This window comes from Poecile atricapillus, chromosome W, assembly GCF_030490865.1.
Source record: "Poecile atricapillus isolate bPoeAtr1 chromosome W, bPoeAtr1.hap1, whole genome shotgun sequence".
NCBI classification, from domain to species: domain Eukaryota; kingdom Metazoa; phylum Chordata; class Aves; order Passeriformes; family Paridae; genus Poecile; species Poecile atricapillus.
The window spans coordinates 56,147,883-56,166,524 of record NC_081288.1 but is presented as its reverse complement, the minus strand read 5'-3'; the positions used below and the strand labels follow the sequence as shown (position 1 = coordinate 56,166,524).

The window sequence follows — 18,642 nt, the reverse complement described above, 5'->3', positions numbered from 1 at the left end:
CTTTTAAAACTCATTAAAAATGAACCATCTGTTTTAAAACACATTCTTATTCCCATTGAAAACAATATTCAGTGTAGAAGTATTTATATACAGGGATGTAAAATGTAGAATTTGCTTGCATTTGTCTAGTAACCTGTCAATTTTGATCAGAGCTAAATATTTTCTCATTTTCTTAATTTTGTGGGTTTATTAGTGATTAGATTCCCCACAATAGACTCTTATGGTTGGAATAACAACTTTGAAGAACAAACATTGGTGGGCACTATATGGAGTAATGACAATCAGGCAGTAGTTCTTAGAGAAAAAAATAACTAAAATAAGGAAATCAGCAATCAGAAAGATCACCTATGGTATTGGAAACTGGTGGCAATATGGACTGAGTGATTCATGAAGCAGGCTCAAGGAATTTTTCTCTTACATGCTCAAATACAGATAACAGTGTTGTAATTGGAGAGCAGAGATTCTCCTGAACTGTCTCTGAAAGCTATTAGAAATCACTAAGTTTCTGTAGAATTCAACCCTTTTTTCTTGACAGGTAAAATATAAAGATTTCAATCAGAATCCTCTGTCAGGGAGAAATATAAATATCATCTCTGAGCTTATGTTCATTTGCTGATTAGTAATTTAGAATACTCAATGACAGCTTCTTAAATAAGACAACTCATTTAAGAATGTGAGAATAGCAATTAAAAGTGATCTGTATGTATTCTCTGCTACATACTCTCAAATAGATAAAGCAGAGGTGTGACAGAGGTGTGTGACACCAAAAAGCCCATCATGAGCATGAGGTAACTGTACACCTGTGGATCCATGGTTCAATGCAGTACTGTGGCAAGGTTGGGCTCTCAGTTGCCATAGGTTTGGTAGGTCTGGGGAACTTGGTCCAGTTGATCCAGAGTGTGGTGCTTGACAACAGGCCTCAGAATGTTGTTTAAAAAGGTACCTAAAATATAAAGTAGCAGGTAATTGTGTTATACTCTTTAATGCAGCATGAAGTGTGTAAGCCTGTACAAAGCAAGTTTCAAAACACATAGATAATGTTACTTTTGACTGTGCTGCTGTATCTCAGATTAGCACCTTGCTTTCTCTGCTTGCCTGGTTAGCTAAGAATTATTTGAAATGTGGATATTTACTGTGTTAAAATTCTTTTTTTATCCTTTTAATTTTTCCTAGGAGGTGTTTGCATTGCTCAGTCACTCAAAATCCCTCGGGAACCAAGACCAGGAGAATTTGAAAAGATCATTAAGCGCTTGTTGGAAACTCCGAATGCTCGAGCAGTGATCATGTTTGCAAACGAAGATGATATTAGGTGCCTGTTTCCTAATTTTGTATTTTGAAGATGTTCCTCTTCACAAAGATGTTTGGTTGGCTGGTAGAAAATAAACTAACAAAAAAGCTTCAGATAAAATCCTGTGTAAAAATTCTTGGATATCTGATAATAAGAAATTGAGTTGTAATTATAGAGTGTGCTGGTCCTTTTTTCTGTGTAGTTCCAAACTTCTCCCAGCTCCTAGGAGTACAGTGCCAATAGATAATTATTTGGTGACTGAAAAGGAAGAAACCAATAATAATGCTAGAAAAATATGGCTAAAGATGAAACAAATTAATTTGTATGTTACTATTTCTTGAGTTCATTACAGCTGTTTTTAGTATACCTTAGACTGTGAAAGCTGTAGATTAATTAGTTATTGTAGGCCTATGCATCAACAAAATAAATGCTGGGTATATCAGGTTCTATGTAAATGGAATTCGTTTAATTGGTCATTTGTTGTTTGCTTGCAGGAGAGTACTGGAAGCAGCCAAAAAAGCTAATCAGTCTGGACATTTCCTCTGGATTGGCTCAGACAGCTGGGGGTCAAAAATTTCACCAGTCCAGCAGCAGGAGGAGATTGCAGAAGGAGCAGTAACCATTCTACCCAAAAGAACATCCATAGATGGTAAGGACACATGTGGCATTTCATTTGCTGTCAAAGTTCAAGTACTTTAGTTATATTAATATAATAATATAATATTAAAAATAATATATATATATATATATATATATATATATATATATATATATATATATATATATAAAATGAAAAATAATTTAAAAAACATGCAATCCTTCATTACAGGGAATTCAGGAAAAGCTTTCCAACCAAGTTATCTGAGTTGGCCTGATCCAGCAATAATTTAATATATCTATTGAGATGAGGAGATGCTGAACCTGCAATTAGGCAATCTTGTAATTGTCTAATAATGATGACACTTGGAGTTGATAGCTTCTTAACCATAGCCTGGTCATTCTTTGGGACAAATAAGAAGAGTATTGGATGAATGATTATGAATCAGCTTATTCTCTGGGGAGGAGCATGATCTGTGCCCTGCTTTCTACCCCTAAACTTATTTTAAGAAGCTACTGTATTAAGAAAGATTCTTACTTGGAGAATGATGTGGACATTGGTTTGCAGTGCCTTATTCCTATGAGGGTACTGGATATAGTAACATCTCTTAGTGTCTGGGTAAGTGTGCTAAACTGGTAATTGATTAGGAAAAATGAACATGATTAATATTACATAGAGAGCTGAGCCACAGGGAAATACTTGTAAGGAGCTAATCCAGATGGGATGTGTTAATCACTATTTCATTATGGCAGCTAGATTGCAGGGGTAAGGCTGGTGATCATCAGGTTTAAGTAGAAATCTTAATTTACCAACTGGTGTCATAAGCTATATAAACAGAAGCAGAATTAAAGGTGTCCTGGATGTCTTGTTCAACAAAGAGGTACCCCATGATTTTATGTGGCTTTGAAATGTAATCTGATCCTTAGATGTTACTGTGCTCATAAAATAGTTTGTGCCTAAAGCATTTACTTGTTCTTATATTTATAAAAAATCTGATATTGTCTTAAAATTACTACTTTTATACCATATCACATTTTAATGCTTGTTTCATTTCTCTTCAATGCAGGATTTGATAGATATTTTCGGAGCAGAACACTTGCTAACAATCGAAGAAATGTCTGGTTTGCAGAATTTTGGGAGGAGAATTTTGGATGCAAGTTAGGATCACATGGAAAAAGAAATAGCAATATCAAGAAATGCACAGGTAACTGTGAAAGTAAAACATTATCTGTAAAATTTTTATAGGAGTGCAGGAAATGAGCTACCTATTTTTCATCACTTTTCTGTCTCCCTTCAGTTCTCAGTGCATATTGCTGAGTGGTAAGAAAAGTGTGACATTTTTTCTTAAACTGGAAGAAAAAATTCATGGACAATGTATGAGAAATTTAGTAGTTAATTTGCACAAATACAATGATGGTACAGATTTTATTAAAGACCAGTGACAGTGGTTCAATTCCATTTATGTTTTCAATGACCTCGTCTCTCACCCCATCTGTAGTTGTCAATATGATATTTTTTAGCAAGTGTGTGCATCATGGTAATTTTCATATTGTTAACCCTGAAGTACACACAGTGAAAATTAAATTTCTGTTTAAACTATTGAGGTCTAGATGATAGGTCAAGTCTTGAACTCCTTATTTAGTTTACAATCTGTGTTTGAAGATGAAGGAAAAAGCAAATCAATACGTTCTTATTACTTGTCCCCATGTATAAAAGAAGGATCCTATATCATAAAACTGAAAGCCTCTATAAAGTTTGAGCAAAAACTTGAAGTAATTGTCACTAGTTTTTGCAAACCTGTTTGCTCAGGCATCATACCCTGATGCAATTGTCATGACACCTAATACAGCAGACACATCAGCAGCTGGCTTTGATCTTCTCTATGAGATGCTGGTTTTTTTTCTGTTACTTGAAAAGTTTATTACAAGAGTTTTACTTTCTGTGGCTACAGCAGATTGCCTATGTTACTTTTTGTGTCGACATTTTTACCTATGTCAGGGCTCCTTGTGTCATTTCCTTAGTTACTGCCACCACTCCCAGCATTGCTGGTTGTGACCACCATCTCTGTGAGTAGTGCCAACAGCAGTACACAGTTTTGCTGTACTACATACATAAATTGTCTGGGATATGCCTTGATTTTCCTGGTGGTCTCTGTCACCAAATCATATTTTCCCCATGGAACATGAACTTTTTTTTTCACTTGCTGTCCCAAGATTTCTGCCTACTTGCTGACACTTTAATGTAGCCTTTGTTATACGGTTGCCCTTCCAAACTTTCTGCACACCAGCACCCCACAGCACCTGGGCTTGTCAGACAGAAGCACTGTGAAGTCTCCAAGAACATGCATTCATGCCCTTTCTGGACCATCAGATTTATTGTATGTGTATTGTGCCATCAATTCAAACACTTACTGCATTGGGCTTCACAAGTCACAGATACAACTCACACAGAAATATCAGAGCCATGCATTCATTTCAGCAATGCCTTGTCTTCTACCATGTATTTCACAAAAAAAAGGTAACATTCAGTTTCTCACTGAGCTAAATGATAGCTCATTACTCTAATCCTTTACTCCTTGGCCTTGATTCATATTGCAGTAAATCATGGCTGGATAGTTACCCAAGTCTGGAAAGGGATTATTCTGTGATTAGTATTTTAAGTGGAAAATAGATGGGTATTTTTTAAGTTCTTCAGGTGGAATGACTGGTGTATGTGTTTTACTTTGGGAAGCTCTAAATGTTACCACAGATGGTTGTATGACTTATCTCAGCCTCATCACATCTGTCAAACTGAATTACCGAGTGAAAAGTAGTGTATGAAATGCATAGTTGGTATCTTGATCCAAAATAATTTCTAATTTGAATCAGTTATCTGCATGTTTCATGAAAAGAAAAATTATGGTATGTTCTCTGAAACTTAAAATAGAAATAAAGCATATTTTCTGTGACCAGAAAGTTAAATGGTTCCAAGTGATGGAACAAAGACATGAGAGGTCTCATATGACAGTTGGACATGCATTTTAATTGGCAGGGGAAAAAAAATTAATTCTTCTGTGAAGCATCTATAGGACTCTTGACTAAAACCACTTGAAAGTGGTTTTAAGGGCCACAATAGGAGTCCCCATTTGAACAGAAGCAGACCTGACACAAACTGGCAATTCATCACGATCCCTATGCTTATCTAACTCAAATTTAAAGGATTGGGTAACAAAACTACCCAAAATATGTTCATTCTAAGTAAACTAAATCAAGAATGGTGGTGGTGGTAGTAAATTCAAAATAAACCTCCTGTGATTTAAGTAAAATTATAGGTGGAGAATGGGGGGAATGACCCCTAGCCAAATTTTGACTCAGAGAATTGCAGATGATACCGTGACACACCCCAGTTCATTTGTCAGGGCCTCTTGTGCACAAAAGAGAAAAAGCAATGAAATCCTGTCTGGTTCTTCATACCAGAGCCCACAAAACAGTTGAATGTGTACTATGATCTAATTCTGCTAAAAATTAAAGAATATCCCACCCATGATTTTGTCTTTTCCTTGGGAAGCAAAAGGCATTACCTCATGGCCAAATCTGGTCTGAAACAATGGTGGTAAGTGAAAAAATTAATGAATCCCCAAGTTTCAATAAGAATATAAGAACTGTTACATTTAGTTGTTAATTACTTAATATTGAAAGCCTTGGACCTCAGCCTTTCCCCATTGCCATTTTTGCTTGCAATGGGTTTTCTCTGATATTTTATGTGTAGTTTCTCAGTTCTGATTTTCAGCTCAATCCTTAAAGGGCATGTGCAGGTGGCCAAGCACAGGAACAGGTTGTCCAGAAAGGCTGTGGAGTCTCCCTCACTGGTGATTTCCAAGAGCTGTCTGGATGCAATCTTGTGCCTGTGCTCTGGGATCACCCTGCCTGAGCAGGGAGGTTGGACCAGGTGACCCACTGGGGTCCCTTCCAACCTTGCCCATTCTGTGATTCTGAACTTCTGTATTCCCATCCCTAGTTCAGAACTTGAAGACTGAACATAAAAATACCATTTATTCTAATTTTCCTGTATTTTTAGCTGGGCACTGCAGAAAAAAGATTCTCTTTGTGTTTTGCCCACGAGTTCAATTTGTAAATCATGTCACTGTCTGTGTAACTGCTCAAGATGTGTCTGGATGTGGCGGCACTGTGGGATATGGTTTAGAGGTGATTATGGTGGTGCCAGGTTGACAGCTGGTCTAGATGATCCTGAAGGTCTCTTCCAACCTTGATGATTCTGTGATTCTGTGATGTTGTGATGTCAGTAGGCAGAAGGAACACTGAAAGAAATCCAAAAGCTCGAGATATAGCCACAATCTGAAAATCTCTCTCTGCAATGATATTAAAAGGCAAATTGATATGTATAAAGTTTTCTCAGGCTTGAGATGTATTTTATTATGCCTTCTTGTTTATCTTAGGTTCTTGAATCTTTTCCTCATATAACATTTGTAATTCCCAACAACAAACCTGATATCTGTGTTCTCTATTTAGTCAAGTTATTCACAGCTTTAAACTTTTGCTACCTGCAGTGAGGATGCTACTGATCTAATCAAATCTCAAGCATTTTTTTTCCCTATGAAGATACTAGAAAATGCTTAATAGTGAAAAACCTTTCTCTCTTTTCTTTTGTTAAAGACTGTAAAATCAACAGTCTTTTAAGCACTGGAAGTCTGAAAGGAATTTATCTTCCTTTAAGATTAAGAATTACAAGGGCATAAGCCTTTTTACTTTCTTCTGTTCTTATACATTACTGACTATCAGTCTACCGTTGTAATAACTTGAACAGTTTATTTGAATTTTAAAATCCTGTTTATTTGTGGTTGCTGTTGCTTCTTATTCCTAAAAGAATTTAGCTCTGGAGATACATAAAGTAATGTTTCTTTTGAATTTGCCTGTTTGTTTCTTTTCTGATTTTTGCCATTTTACAGAAAGCAATGATTCACCTAAACTTTGAAAAAGTAATTTTTTTGCCACTATTGATTTGAAGCTAGCTCTGTGTGTTTCTGAATGTGAGTGTACATTGATCAAATCTTCAATATTAGAATAGTTCATTGAAAAATATTAGAGATTTCTTGTTTTGACTTTTCTGGAATTAAAAAAAATCAAATTGGGCCATTAACTTAGTAAGCATGAACCAATAATTCAATGACTACCCTTAAACTATTTTACTTGGGGAAGAAGAAAGGAATTTGCAGAGAAAACTCTTTTGTCTTACTACAATGAAATGGAAAAGAAAGGAGCACTACCAAGATTAAATCATATGTAGAGGTTATAAGAAGCCTCACGTTACATATTTATTCACAGTGTAGGTTTTCTACATTCAATATAAACATCTTTAGTGACACACGATTGTTTAAGGGATCTTCAGTAGTATTTCTCTAGCATTGGGTCCTCTGTGGGGAGGAGAAGTGAGGAGATGGAAAGGTTTTCACTCATCCCTGTGCCCCAGCAGAAAACTGTAAAGAGAGACAGTATTCATTCATCCTTTGATTCCTGATGATTCTTCAAGAGGAAGGGCTTGCATGGTTATTGCAGGAGATGGCAGAGACTCTGTGACTTTTGTTCTACTTCAAATTTCATGTCCTCACATGAAATTTTTCCATACCCTCAGCCTCCCAGTTGACTCTACCAGTGGGCCAGTTTTTGGTAGTTGAAGATTTAGCATTACTTAGAAATACTAACCAGACTTGTTCTTAGCTCCAGCTCTTGGTTGTTGAGCTGTTACTTGTCAGTGCCATCTTATTGTAGATTTCTAGGTCTTGTCTTTCTTAAGAAAGCTACAAAAGTATGAATACAAGTATTTGAAAATCAAACAAAGATATTGCAGAATACTCTTTTAATAATTGCATTGAATAGAGACAATATGCAACATCACTCTTTCAGAAAAAGCAAAACAGTGATAGTAAAAGAAAGCAGCATTAATGATGAAGGGTAAAGAGAGGGTAAGAATTAAATGAAATCTACTTAGACTTGCTTCCATTGACCTCACAGACTGCTAATATTTGATTTCAAGCTAACAAAAGTTTCTGAAGTCCTCTTTTTGTATTTGTGTCTGTATGTTTTTGTGTGCTTATATAAATATACTTATATAAATAAGTACATATGTGTTTGTGTTTGTATGCTTAAACAGAAATGGAACATGAAATGAAGTTCCTTACAATATCATTTTAATGGGAAATATCATAGCCTCAGCTTCAAATTTGACAAAAGAATCACAATTCCATTGAGATTTGTTCTGGATTATGCCCACAGAATCCCTTAAAGGCATCCATTATGGTCTTTGAACAGCAAAATGGGCTCCTTTAATAAAACATCAATGTAATGTGGTGCTTTCATAAAACCTTAACAAAAATGTTAATTATAAATTTTCTTCATGTACATCCCCACAGAAGGAGTCTTCCCCCTGTTTTGTATAGTTAGAATTCTAACTACTCTGCAAACTTAATCAGCCTTTAACTGTCTATAATGTCTGACTGCGCTGCTAAAAATAAAGATGGAAGAGTTTTCAAAAGTAGAGAGACCTGTGTCAATTAGCCTAATTTCAATTTGCTCTACCAAAATGAGCTGTTTGTTTCACTGGAAAAAAGTCAAGGTGCAGTATAATAAAAACCATGCATACCTAGGAACTTTGCAGAGATACAATTTATTTTCTTAACTAACCTCTTCAAAATAAAAATTGACCCTAAAAATATTAATAGAAAGAAGTAAATTTACTCATGTGTATGCAGTCACATTCTGTAAAGTTTATAGGACAAACTGAAAAACAGAATGTGAATCTTTTAGAGGTACAATGACTTGCTATTTTGTTTGAGTAATGGTTCCATTACCATCAAATCACTCCTAAAGTCTTTTCTTTTCTTGATGAGACCTACAGAAAATTAAGAAAACCAGCAGAGATGCAGTTGAGATACATGAATTTAGTACAATTCTCAAGAGACACCAAGTCTCAGGAGGGACTCTTTTGGAGTACATAGAAATAGATGTTGCTCTCCCTCTTTGTGATTTGTGAGTTGTAACTGGGATGCCTAGGCATAAGTGTTATAAAGGGAAATTCTTATTCTTTCTATTCTTTTGTTGTTGCTTGCCATTTTCTTGATTCCCATTTGAAAAGTGTCTTCTGCATAAACAAAAAGTAGTTTTTGACGTTTTATTTATATTTCTGAAATGTCTATTGCTCTTTTGTGTGAGAACAGTAATCTCATAAAAATCACAGAAGTCGGATTTGCAGCATAAGGCAGGAGCCAAGCTGGCTGTTGGATCTTTGCTACCAAATTCATCAGTTGGACACAAAAGACTTTGAGGGAATATGGAGTGACTTGCAAAATAAACTGTTGCAAAAGTTCCCACAAAACAGTTTTTTCTGTCTTAGTACTTGATTTACAGGATATAAGCAATTGAAAAATAAAATTATAAAAAGGGCAAAGCAGATGGTAAAACAAAGGAAATAGTTTGTCTTCCTGTTGTGATCTCTTTACTGTTTAATTATGTTTGATATTAAAATGCATTTCAACTTATTTGATCTTAGATGACACCAATACCAGAAGTAGAACTATATGTTTTAATAATTATATTAATTTTATAATATAATTCGTAAGGGGAAACAAGTTATTTCATCATTTCATCAAGTAGCAACGGAAATACCTAGGATTGCTTTTATATCTTGAGTATTTTCAATACATTGAGTAATTATTCACCTATGAAATGTCCCTGATTTATAAGTGATTGCTCATCTTCTGTGGAAGGGAGTTCAGACTGGTCACCTGTAAACAAATGTAGATGTTTTTAAGTCTACGAAATAAAATTTTATTGCAAAAGTAGTCCCTGCAAAATCGATGGGACATACACAATGAACTTTAGTATATTTCAGTGTAGGAAAGGAGGTCAGAATTTGGCTTTCAATGGTCAAGTGTAGCCATTAAATGACCAATTATAGTTCAGTATTTCCAGAATATTATTTGTATTTGATATTTGAGTTAGGTGCTCTTGTATGAAGGGCTCTTATGAAAGGTCAGGTAGAAGCACAGGTGTCCTTAATTTGTGTTAAAATCGGGGTACAGGGGAAAAAGGGTATATTTATTATATGGAGCTTATATTGCTTTAAGTGCATGACTGGGCATAATGATTTGGATTGTGCACTAACACCTGTTTAGGGCTTGAACTTGGAAGGAGCTCATGACAAAGGATTTACTTAATTCCCCAACTTCTGGCAGGCCACCTCCATATGCTTCAGTAAACTGCTTAGACTGGTATGACTTACCCTGTGAGGATGCCCATCTCTCTTTACAGATTGCAAATAGTCCTAGATGACTAAATTGGATCAGGTGTCCCACTTTTAGATTGCTCAAACCAACCATTCCATGGTTGCACTGATCATCACTTTCTCAACAAAGCTATCTTCTTTCCCAGTTCCTGTAAGAGCCCAGTGATAATGTTAATATTTGTTTATATTAATTATGACTCCATTAATTAAATGTTTAGAAATAATATTGCATTCTTACAGGTACTTTCACACATAGAAACAGAAGGGCAGTCAATACATGACAGTCCTCTGTACACAGATTATCAGAAAATATTCAGATCTGAATATTTGATCATTTTCTTATTGATAATACCACAGATTTTAAGGATGCGATATCCTGTGGACTTATGCAAAAATATTTTAAAATTACTTTTGAAAAAAGATTGACATTTACATTTCTATTTTATACTTAGGTTTTGCTGAAAAATTAAATATTTAATTATTCTGGCTGAAATCCTTTTATGCTGTGAAGAGATGATACCAGGAGACAGAGAAATTAAGGATTTAAAATATTTGATAAATCTACATAATGCATGTGATCTGTCACTCAGACAATACAGCTGGTATTGTGATCTAGCATACCCTGTGGAAAATAAATTACTTTCAGTTCATTAACGCAGTACTGTGGAATGAGGTGTGCTTCCTTTAGTGGTACCTTTGGTTGTATCAATAGATAACTGGTGTTTAATGCTCTGGGGTTTTTCTACTCTCACTTCAGCATTTACTGAAGTTTTAGCAGCCAAAAGTGGTCTTGGTTGATTTTTTACTTTGTTAAAATGTAAAGCAGTGAAAGGGAAAGTCTGTGCACTACGTACATTCCACCTGACCCCACAGAATTAGAAGATCCAAATGCCCTCAAAGCTCTGCATTGTTGAGGCAGGTGGTGTGCTGAGGTCATGCTCTTCAGGGTTCCCTTGCATCCAATCTGTTCTTTACTTTCCCATGTGCTTGAATATAATATATTTGGGGCAGAGATTGAATTTTTCAGATTTTGTTGTTGAACAGTCTTTCCTGTTCTATTATTTCAAATAAGGAAGAAAAAGAGAGATGCATTTGTACATCATCAACTTGTTTGTAGGTGTCCACTGGAATTTAAGGACCCCGTAAGCATTGTTTGGCTCAGAAAATATGGGTGCTTTTTCACTCTTTGTGCTAGATTCTGACTATTGGTAGACCTTTTCCTGAGCCATACTTCAGAAAGAACAGTTCTTCAAAGACTCTCAGGTAGATCAACAATTTCTCTCTCTCATATTGAAATGAACAAATAATTTCCAGCACCAGAAGCACTTCAAGGTAACTTTTTAAATTGACTGTGGCTTTTGAAACTACAGCAAACAAGAAACAAATTCATTTTATTCCTTCTAGATTTTGAAAAGTTGATCAGGTCTCTGAAAGTGGAAGTTTTAGGAGCATTCTAAGTGCTGGTTTGAAGAGTGATAGTATAATCTCTGCAATTCACAGAACCACTGTGAAGAATATATTAGAATCACAGAATCATTAAGGTTGGAAAATACCACCACCATCATTGAGTCCAGCCTTTGACCAAACACCACCATGTCCAGTCGTTTCAGTTTCAGAAATGACTTTTTGTATTGCATATAGAAATCTGAAATTTTTTAAGGTCACTTTCCATTTTATCTAAAATGTTTTTACCTGTTCCTCTGAGAAATCTTACATGTAATTTATGATGATAATAGAGGAAACACCAGACCAGAAGGTTTGAAACACCAGACCAAAGATTTTGCAACTTAGTTTCATAGAGATAAAATACAAAGGATGTATAGCGGCCAGATCTTCAATGCTGTACATGAGTGTTGCTTTATTGATATGAAGAGTTATGAGATTTGAGAGGATATGGCCCCCCAAATGAGAGTAATAACTTCATTCTTTGTGGAAATCACAGAGCGGTCAGTAATCAAAGGCTGAGTAGGATAAGAAAAGCTTTAAAGGAATGATCAGAAGGAAAGCTACATTGCTTTTCACTTCAGAAGACAAGAGTTAGATCTTATGAGCAGGGTGAAAATAAGTGGAGCTTTGTAGTCAAGTTGAACAGAACCTTGAAATAGTGACAAGAAATTTCAACATCCTATGAAAAGGGTAGCCAACCAAAAATTTGATCTCAGCAATATTATATTCTGAAATTTTCTAGTATCAATGAAAGCAAAATTGTTTGTGAGAGTGGACTACAATGCATATTACTCTTTTGGTCTGCTGTTTGAGGGTCCGTTTTCCACAGTGTACGTATATATAAATATAGATACATTTATTTATTTATTTTTTCCTCATTTGACATGAATGTCTCTTCTGAAAAAAAGAATTAAAACTTCTTGTAACCTCCTTCACTACAGTATTGAATCAGGTTGGCTTTTGCTTTTGGAGTCGTTAACATAAGTAAACATAATGCCTTATGTTTACTTCCAGTAATATATGTGACATTATAAAAAAGTGTGTTTTTAGAATATGAATGAAGGTTTTATGAAGGTTTTATCACCTTCCTCACCTTTTTACAGTACTCCTTAAATAATAATTTATAAAAATCCTATATTAATATTTTCCTTAGTTTATATATTTGTTTTTTCAAATTTAGAAAGGTGTATCTGATCTGAGCAGATATTGTTGGTTATTACAAAGGTGCTCATCTTTAGTCATATTTCAAATTGTGTCTGGAGCATTCACTCACAAAAAGACCAGCATCCTTTCTCTTCTTGGTATTCTCTGCTCTTGTTGGTCATTTACACTATCTCTGGCTGATGCTTCATTATTATACTTACTTTCCTGAAATGTGGCTATGTGAAATATCAAGCAATCATATTTTAATGATGCTCAAGTCCTTAGTAACTCTTTTGTAAGATTATATACGTTTTTCTACAGCTCAGTTTATTGATTCATTTATCAACAAGTTTATGATTATTTTTGTTTTTTTCCTCAAAGTTCTCACTTCTAAAAGAAAAAAGTTTTTTAATGCTAGTTTAAAAAAATTCTTATTTCAGTGTGAGGAATTAATTACATTATGATCATGAATTTCAGGTGTAATTATGCATTCAAATAAATCGCTGTGCAATATTTAGAAATACAGCTCCAGTCAGGCAAGGTGGGCTGTATGGGGGCCTCTTGCATCTGTGCAGGACTGCACTGAACTCAGGAGCATTTCACAGCTCAAGGATCTTATGAATGATTATAACTATGTGAAGAATGTCTTAAATATATTTTCTACCCATGGAGAAATGTTCCATAGCTAGTTCCACAAGAGAATAGCCATACTAAGTGTTTGCACTTTGTGTTCTTATTATACCTCTCTAGAGAGCCGTGAATTATTGAAAAAAGATGCGTTATTAAAACCTTTCATTGGTTTTTTGCTCTTCAGCTTTGTATGTGATTGACTTTCTGATCAAATGATGATGATATAACCCTATTCTTTGGGTTTTGACATTCATACAGACCTAAATGTTAGCATGGTTTGCAGCATGCATGTGTATGTGTCTCAGCACGCATTAATCTCCCGTATAAAATCTCCTTTCCCTTAATCCCTATGCAGGTCTACAGAGGATACTTTTGGAGCCAAATCTTTTGCCTTTCCCAATGCCCTGTCCTGTCTGTAATCTTTGTGTAGCTCATTGTAGTGGATTTGGGCCTTAGGGCTGGGCCTCTTTGTGCTGGCAAGCACTGGCAGGCCACGGGAGAGCCATTCTCAGTCCCTTCTCCCTCGTTCCTAGTCTTAGGTGAAGGAAAGCATTTTAAATGACTGGTGTTACACATTAAGAGCCTATTTTGGAAAGCAGGAAAAATGTAATTAGGGTCAAAACCTTTATTCTTAATTTATTATTCAGGAAATCCTCTTGAGAAGCAGGGCTGCAAAGAAGATCAATCTCCTATTTTAAAAAGGATTTTGGCATTTGGAATTGAAATTAAACCAGTCCATTTTGCAATTCAAAGAAAATAAAATTAAACCATATTACAATGAAAATGCTATAGTGTGTTATCTTACATAAAAAACATATGCATGTAACCAAAAGTTTCAAACTTTGGTTCCATTCTAAAATGCAACAGTCCCATTTTCAATATAGTCCTGGTTTTCTCTACCATTTCTACCATAGGAAGTATATTTACTGTAATGGAACTACATTCTATAGTGAAGTGTAACTCTGTTACAAGCCCTCTCCATAAGTGTACAGCTTAAGAGAAGGAGAAAAATGTATGATTTGGGACCTAGAAAAAAATATTTTTCATCAGAGCAGTATATAATATTTTACTGGGTACAGTACATGCATGAACAGTAAATATATATCTAGCATACAGTTGACGGAGACAATAATGATCGTATGAATGACACACTGATTGTGATGAATCACACAGATAAAAACATTGACATTGATGTCCAGTAGTTTTCAAAGTCTCTGGAAAATGGATTTATCCTTCTATAGGGCTATTTTTCAGGAGAAACTATCTAAATTGGGCATTTGACCTCTTCCTCAAAATCAAAGATATTATTGTAGAAGTAGAATGTCAGGCGGGAGCTGCGTAAACTCATTACATAACAGTTATGCATTTCCTGAAACCCAGATATATTATTTCCTAAAAGAGAATGAAACACTGTGAAGAATACAAATTTAATGCTCCTGTAGAATTTTTTATTTTAAACATTTCCAAAAATTGGAACATTTCTGCCACTTCTTTTATACTGGCCTGTTATCCCTTGGGGGGAAAAAAAAAAAAGGCAGAAAACTTTAACGAGTTACTGCACATGTATCACAGGGATGGGTTATTCAGCTTTTTTGAAAGACTGATTTTTGGCAGTATGATGACATCTGAAATGGAGCATATGTCCCTGTTTCTGATCAACAAACTTTCCTCGGACGGGTGTTAAATCAGCTCTTTTTTTAACTTCGCAGTGTTCATGCCATACAACAGAAAAATTCTTGCTTATTGGGGTAAGAATGCATTCAGCTGTGTGGACACAGATACCATTCCAGCTGTGAAATTATGTGAGCTGGAAGGCTTTGGTGGAGGGGAAGCATCTGGTGACTGTGGAGGCTGAATGGTTTTCAGGGCTCAAAACAAAGCAAAGTCTTCAGTCAATCAGAGGATATTTTACTTTTTTTTAGGTGATGTACAAACTGTGAGGTTTTTTATTTCTGAAATGTGCATTGTATTCATGCTGTGAAGTTTCACTGCCACTTGGAATTAATAATTTAGGTCCAGAAATGTTCCCACAATTAACAACTGGCAATTCAAATACAGACAGATTAGTAATATAGCCTGTGAGAAGTATGCTATGCAAACTTAGATCCATTGCCCATTCATACCTTCCAAAAAGGAGAGAGAGAAAAAGGAGATGAAATGTTCTGTCCCAAATCATGTGTTGCCTACCCGCTTGATTGTTCATCTCTAGCATGCTGTGGTTTGTTATTTGTACTACCCCACAAAAAGCTTTTAGACCTGTAGATGCTGCCTGCCCTATCTTCTTCCACTTCTCTTGGGCTATGTCACTTACATAAATTGACCTTAATGAGGTGATTCTGAAATGAATTTCCTTTTTAAAAAGTTACGTATTTTCAATAGAACTCAGTTGTGATGAAGCTTAAAGGACTTGAATAGAGACAGAAGCCTGAGCCTTGTGTGGTTGTGTATGATACCTCATACTTCCTAGCATTTTGCTAGTAGGCTTTTAGCTTTAGGAAGTGGATCTATCCCTGGTTTTACCTTATTTGCAGCATAAAGCTACAAATCATTGTAATTGCACAGGGAAGGCATTAATTTTCAAACTTGCCTTTTGCAGTTTGTTAGAAAAGCCCATTCAGAGAACAGAGGATGTGCAGTTCATAACTCAGGTGCTGAACTTTTCCTTGGAGATGTGAGTGTTGGGGTAAAACTCCAAAATAAACTGAAATTCTGACACCATAGCACTCAAAGATGTGTACAAGACATAAATACAGACAATTCTAACAAAGGAGGAGGAACACCAAACATCAGAATTTGACTCCTGAAGCAGAAATTGCTAAATTACCTCAGCTGTGAAATTTAGAGTTGTTGGGCCTTAGAACAGATGGAGAGAATTATATGCATTTCACTGTGAGAAAGGGAGAAAGAATTTTATTTTTATATTGTCTCTTATTTAATGGTTTAATTTCTTTGGTGTTTTTTGATCTTTTCTTCACCTTCTGCTTGCACCATAATGCGTTCTTCCTCCTTTTCATTTTATTTCATCTGTTGAGTTTATTGAGCTGTGTCTAATCACTCTGTAGAAGTAACTTTTGGATGAGCCCATTTGTTAGGTCCTAGAGTGTAATAATTAGGTACATTCAGGTAGGCTTGAAAAGGAACAAATAGCATGAGTTTTCACAGCAACTATTCAGTGTGACACTCCTATGTGTAAGAATTGTTTTGACTTTTCTCACAGATGCCAGTAGTCTTTTGTGGCAGCTGATCCCCAGTTGAGACATACTCTCCTTTACAGCTTGAATGCATGACTTGTTTCCATTAGCACTGTCAAGGTGTTTAAAATTGACTTGCAATTTTGTTTCACCTACATGGTGACTCAGTGGTAGAATGTATTAATAAAAGTTTAGAAATAATAATGGTGTTTACCCTTGAATTTAGAAGCCTTTGAGGATGTACCTTAATAGTGTCACAGAACTGGTGCAGGTTCACACAGGAATAGATTTATTTCTTATGCTCTGCTAAATTTCCTGTGCAATGCCGAGTGCATTAGGATCCATGGTAACCAAGCCTGCTGCAGTGCTGTATTTCTGTGCTGTTGATAATGCAAGTCCATCTAATTAGCACCAAATGTCAGGGTACTAAGAGGAGCAGGTGGCACCATTTGTATCTGAAGTAAATACAAACACAGTATTTATGTGCAAAACCAGGCAAAATAAAGCCTTTTATAAAGTCTGTTATAGATGGTTTGTGTGATTAATAAGGTCTGAGAGAGAAAAGATAATTATAAACTGTGACCCATGAATGGAACTGATAATTTCAAGTCCAGGTTGAACCAAATGCTGGACTTTTCCTATCCAATGATAAGAAATATTTTAGTCTTGAGCCTTTGAAGATATAAGATCTATTACTTTAGGAATACAGACTGTAATATTTGGCATTTTTAAAGTCCATGGTTCATTCTCAGTTCATGTTATGTTTTAAAATTTGTTAGGAATAATGACAGTTGTGAATAAGAAGAAGGTGGAGAATTTTAATAACCTTGATTTTCATGAAAGATTAGAGACTGCAAGCAAAGCCTATGAAGTGTCGTTAGTTGACTTTACACACCTAACCCTCTGTGTGACTCGTAATATACATAAAGACAGTCTAAGTGAAAGGAAACTGCTATTGATCTGTTTAGATACTTTCATAGACATAAAGAAAGACAAATGCCTCCAGAAATCTAACAAAACTCATTGTTTGGAGGTGCTTTACACTGTTGTCAAACAAGGAATACATGTTCAGGAGAGATGCAACTTATGGGCTCCAGTAAAAACTTATCTGTAATCCATAAAACTTAAGTGTAACCTATGTTTATACCACAAAGTACTGCAAAGCCAGGAACAGGAATGGGACTGAAGATGCATTTCTAACTCAGAAATACTGTTTCTCCCTTGTCAAGTATCAGTTTTTGCCTGGAACAAAAACAGTCCAGGATGCTGCGATCTCTTGTGTATTATACCTGATCCTATCATAGACAACTTGATTTCCAGGGTGGGATCCCACAATGTCAGATTCCAGCACAGAGCTAAACTGGTGCTTGGGCAACACTTTTACAGCTCCATGGAAATTTAGAAGGTAAATAACTGAAAGGTATGGGAGACTTTATGTGGCTGATTCACACTTTGCAAATTTTGCCTATGATGACTACATTGTGAGCCTAACTGCAAACACTAAACTTAATTTTTATGCTATATTAGTCTAATTAATCATCTCATACACAAATATTCACTGAAATGAAATGAAAGATAACATCTATATTAAAATTTTAAGCTTTTTCTGAAATAGCTCAGTAAATCTGGCAACTGATACATAAATAAAATTTGCAATTCCATACGTACTATGAAAATACTGTGCTTTTTCCCATATTACAATTTAATTAAAAATGTGTGCTATCTATTAACACATTATTAAATGTATTTTATTCCTTTCCATTTACAATTTAGATATTAAGTCTTCCTTTAATTTTACATTTTTTTTCCATTAAAGGGAATTTGATGTTGAGACAGAAAAGAAAGTGAAAATGTGATGAATGCTTTAACATATTTTGTGAAAACCCCAGAAACTGAAACATAATAATTGTAAGAGGGTGAACATTTAAGGAGAGATAATTAAGTAAAATTAGTGTCTAGTGGGTTTGGAAGTACAACATATTGTACAGAGAAAAAAAATAAATAAACTTCCAGATGAAAACAACACCCAAACATATCCAGAAAAGATTAACAGACTAGGTGAAGTAATA

At 35.2% G+C, this 18,642-nt stretch overlaps 1 protein-coding gene across 1 annotated transcript in view; it reads left to right on the top strand.

The window, feature by feature from the left end:
- Positions 1 to 18,642, top strand: part of LOC131591822 (metabotropic glutamate receptor 8) — a 303,751-nt gene that overhangs the window by 133,878 nt on the left and 151,231 nt on the right. Inside the window, exons 3-5 of the mRNA XM_058862892.1 lie at positions 1,174 to 1,309; positions 1,783 to 1,937; positions 2,953 to 3,090. Coding sequence (XP_058718875.1) covers positions 1,174 to 1,309; positions 1,783 to 1,937; positions 2,953 to 3,090 — 429 coding nt within the window. The remainder of the gene's footprint in view (positions 1 to 1,173; positions 1,310 to 1,782; positions 1,938 to 2,952; positions 3,091 to 18,642) is intronic.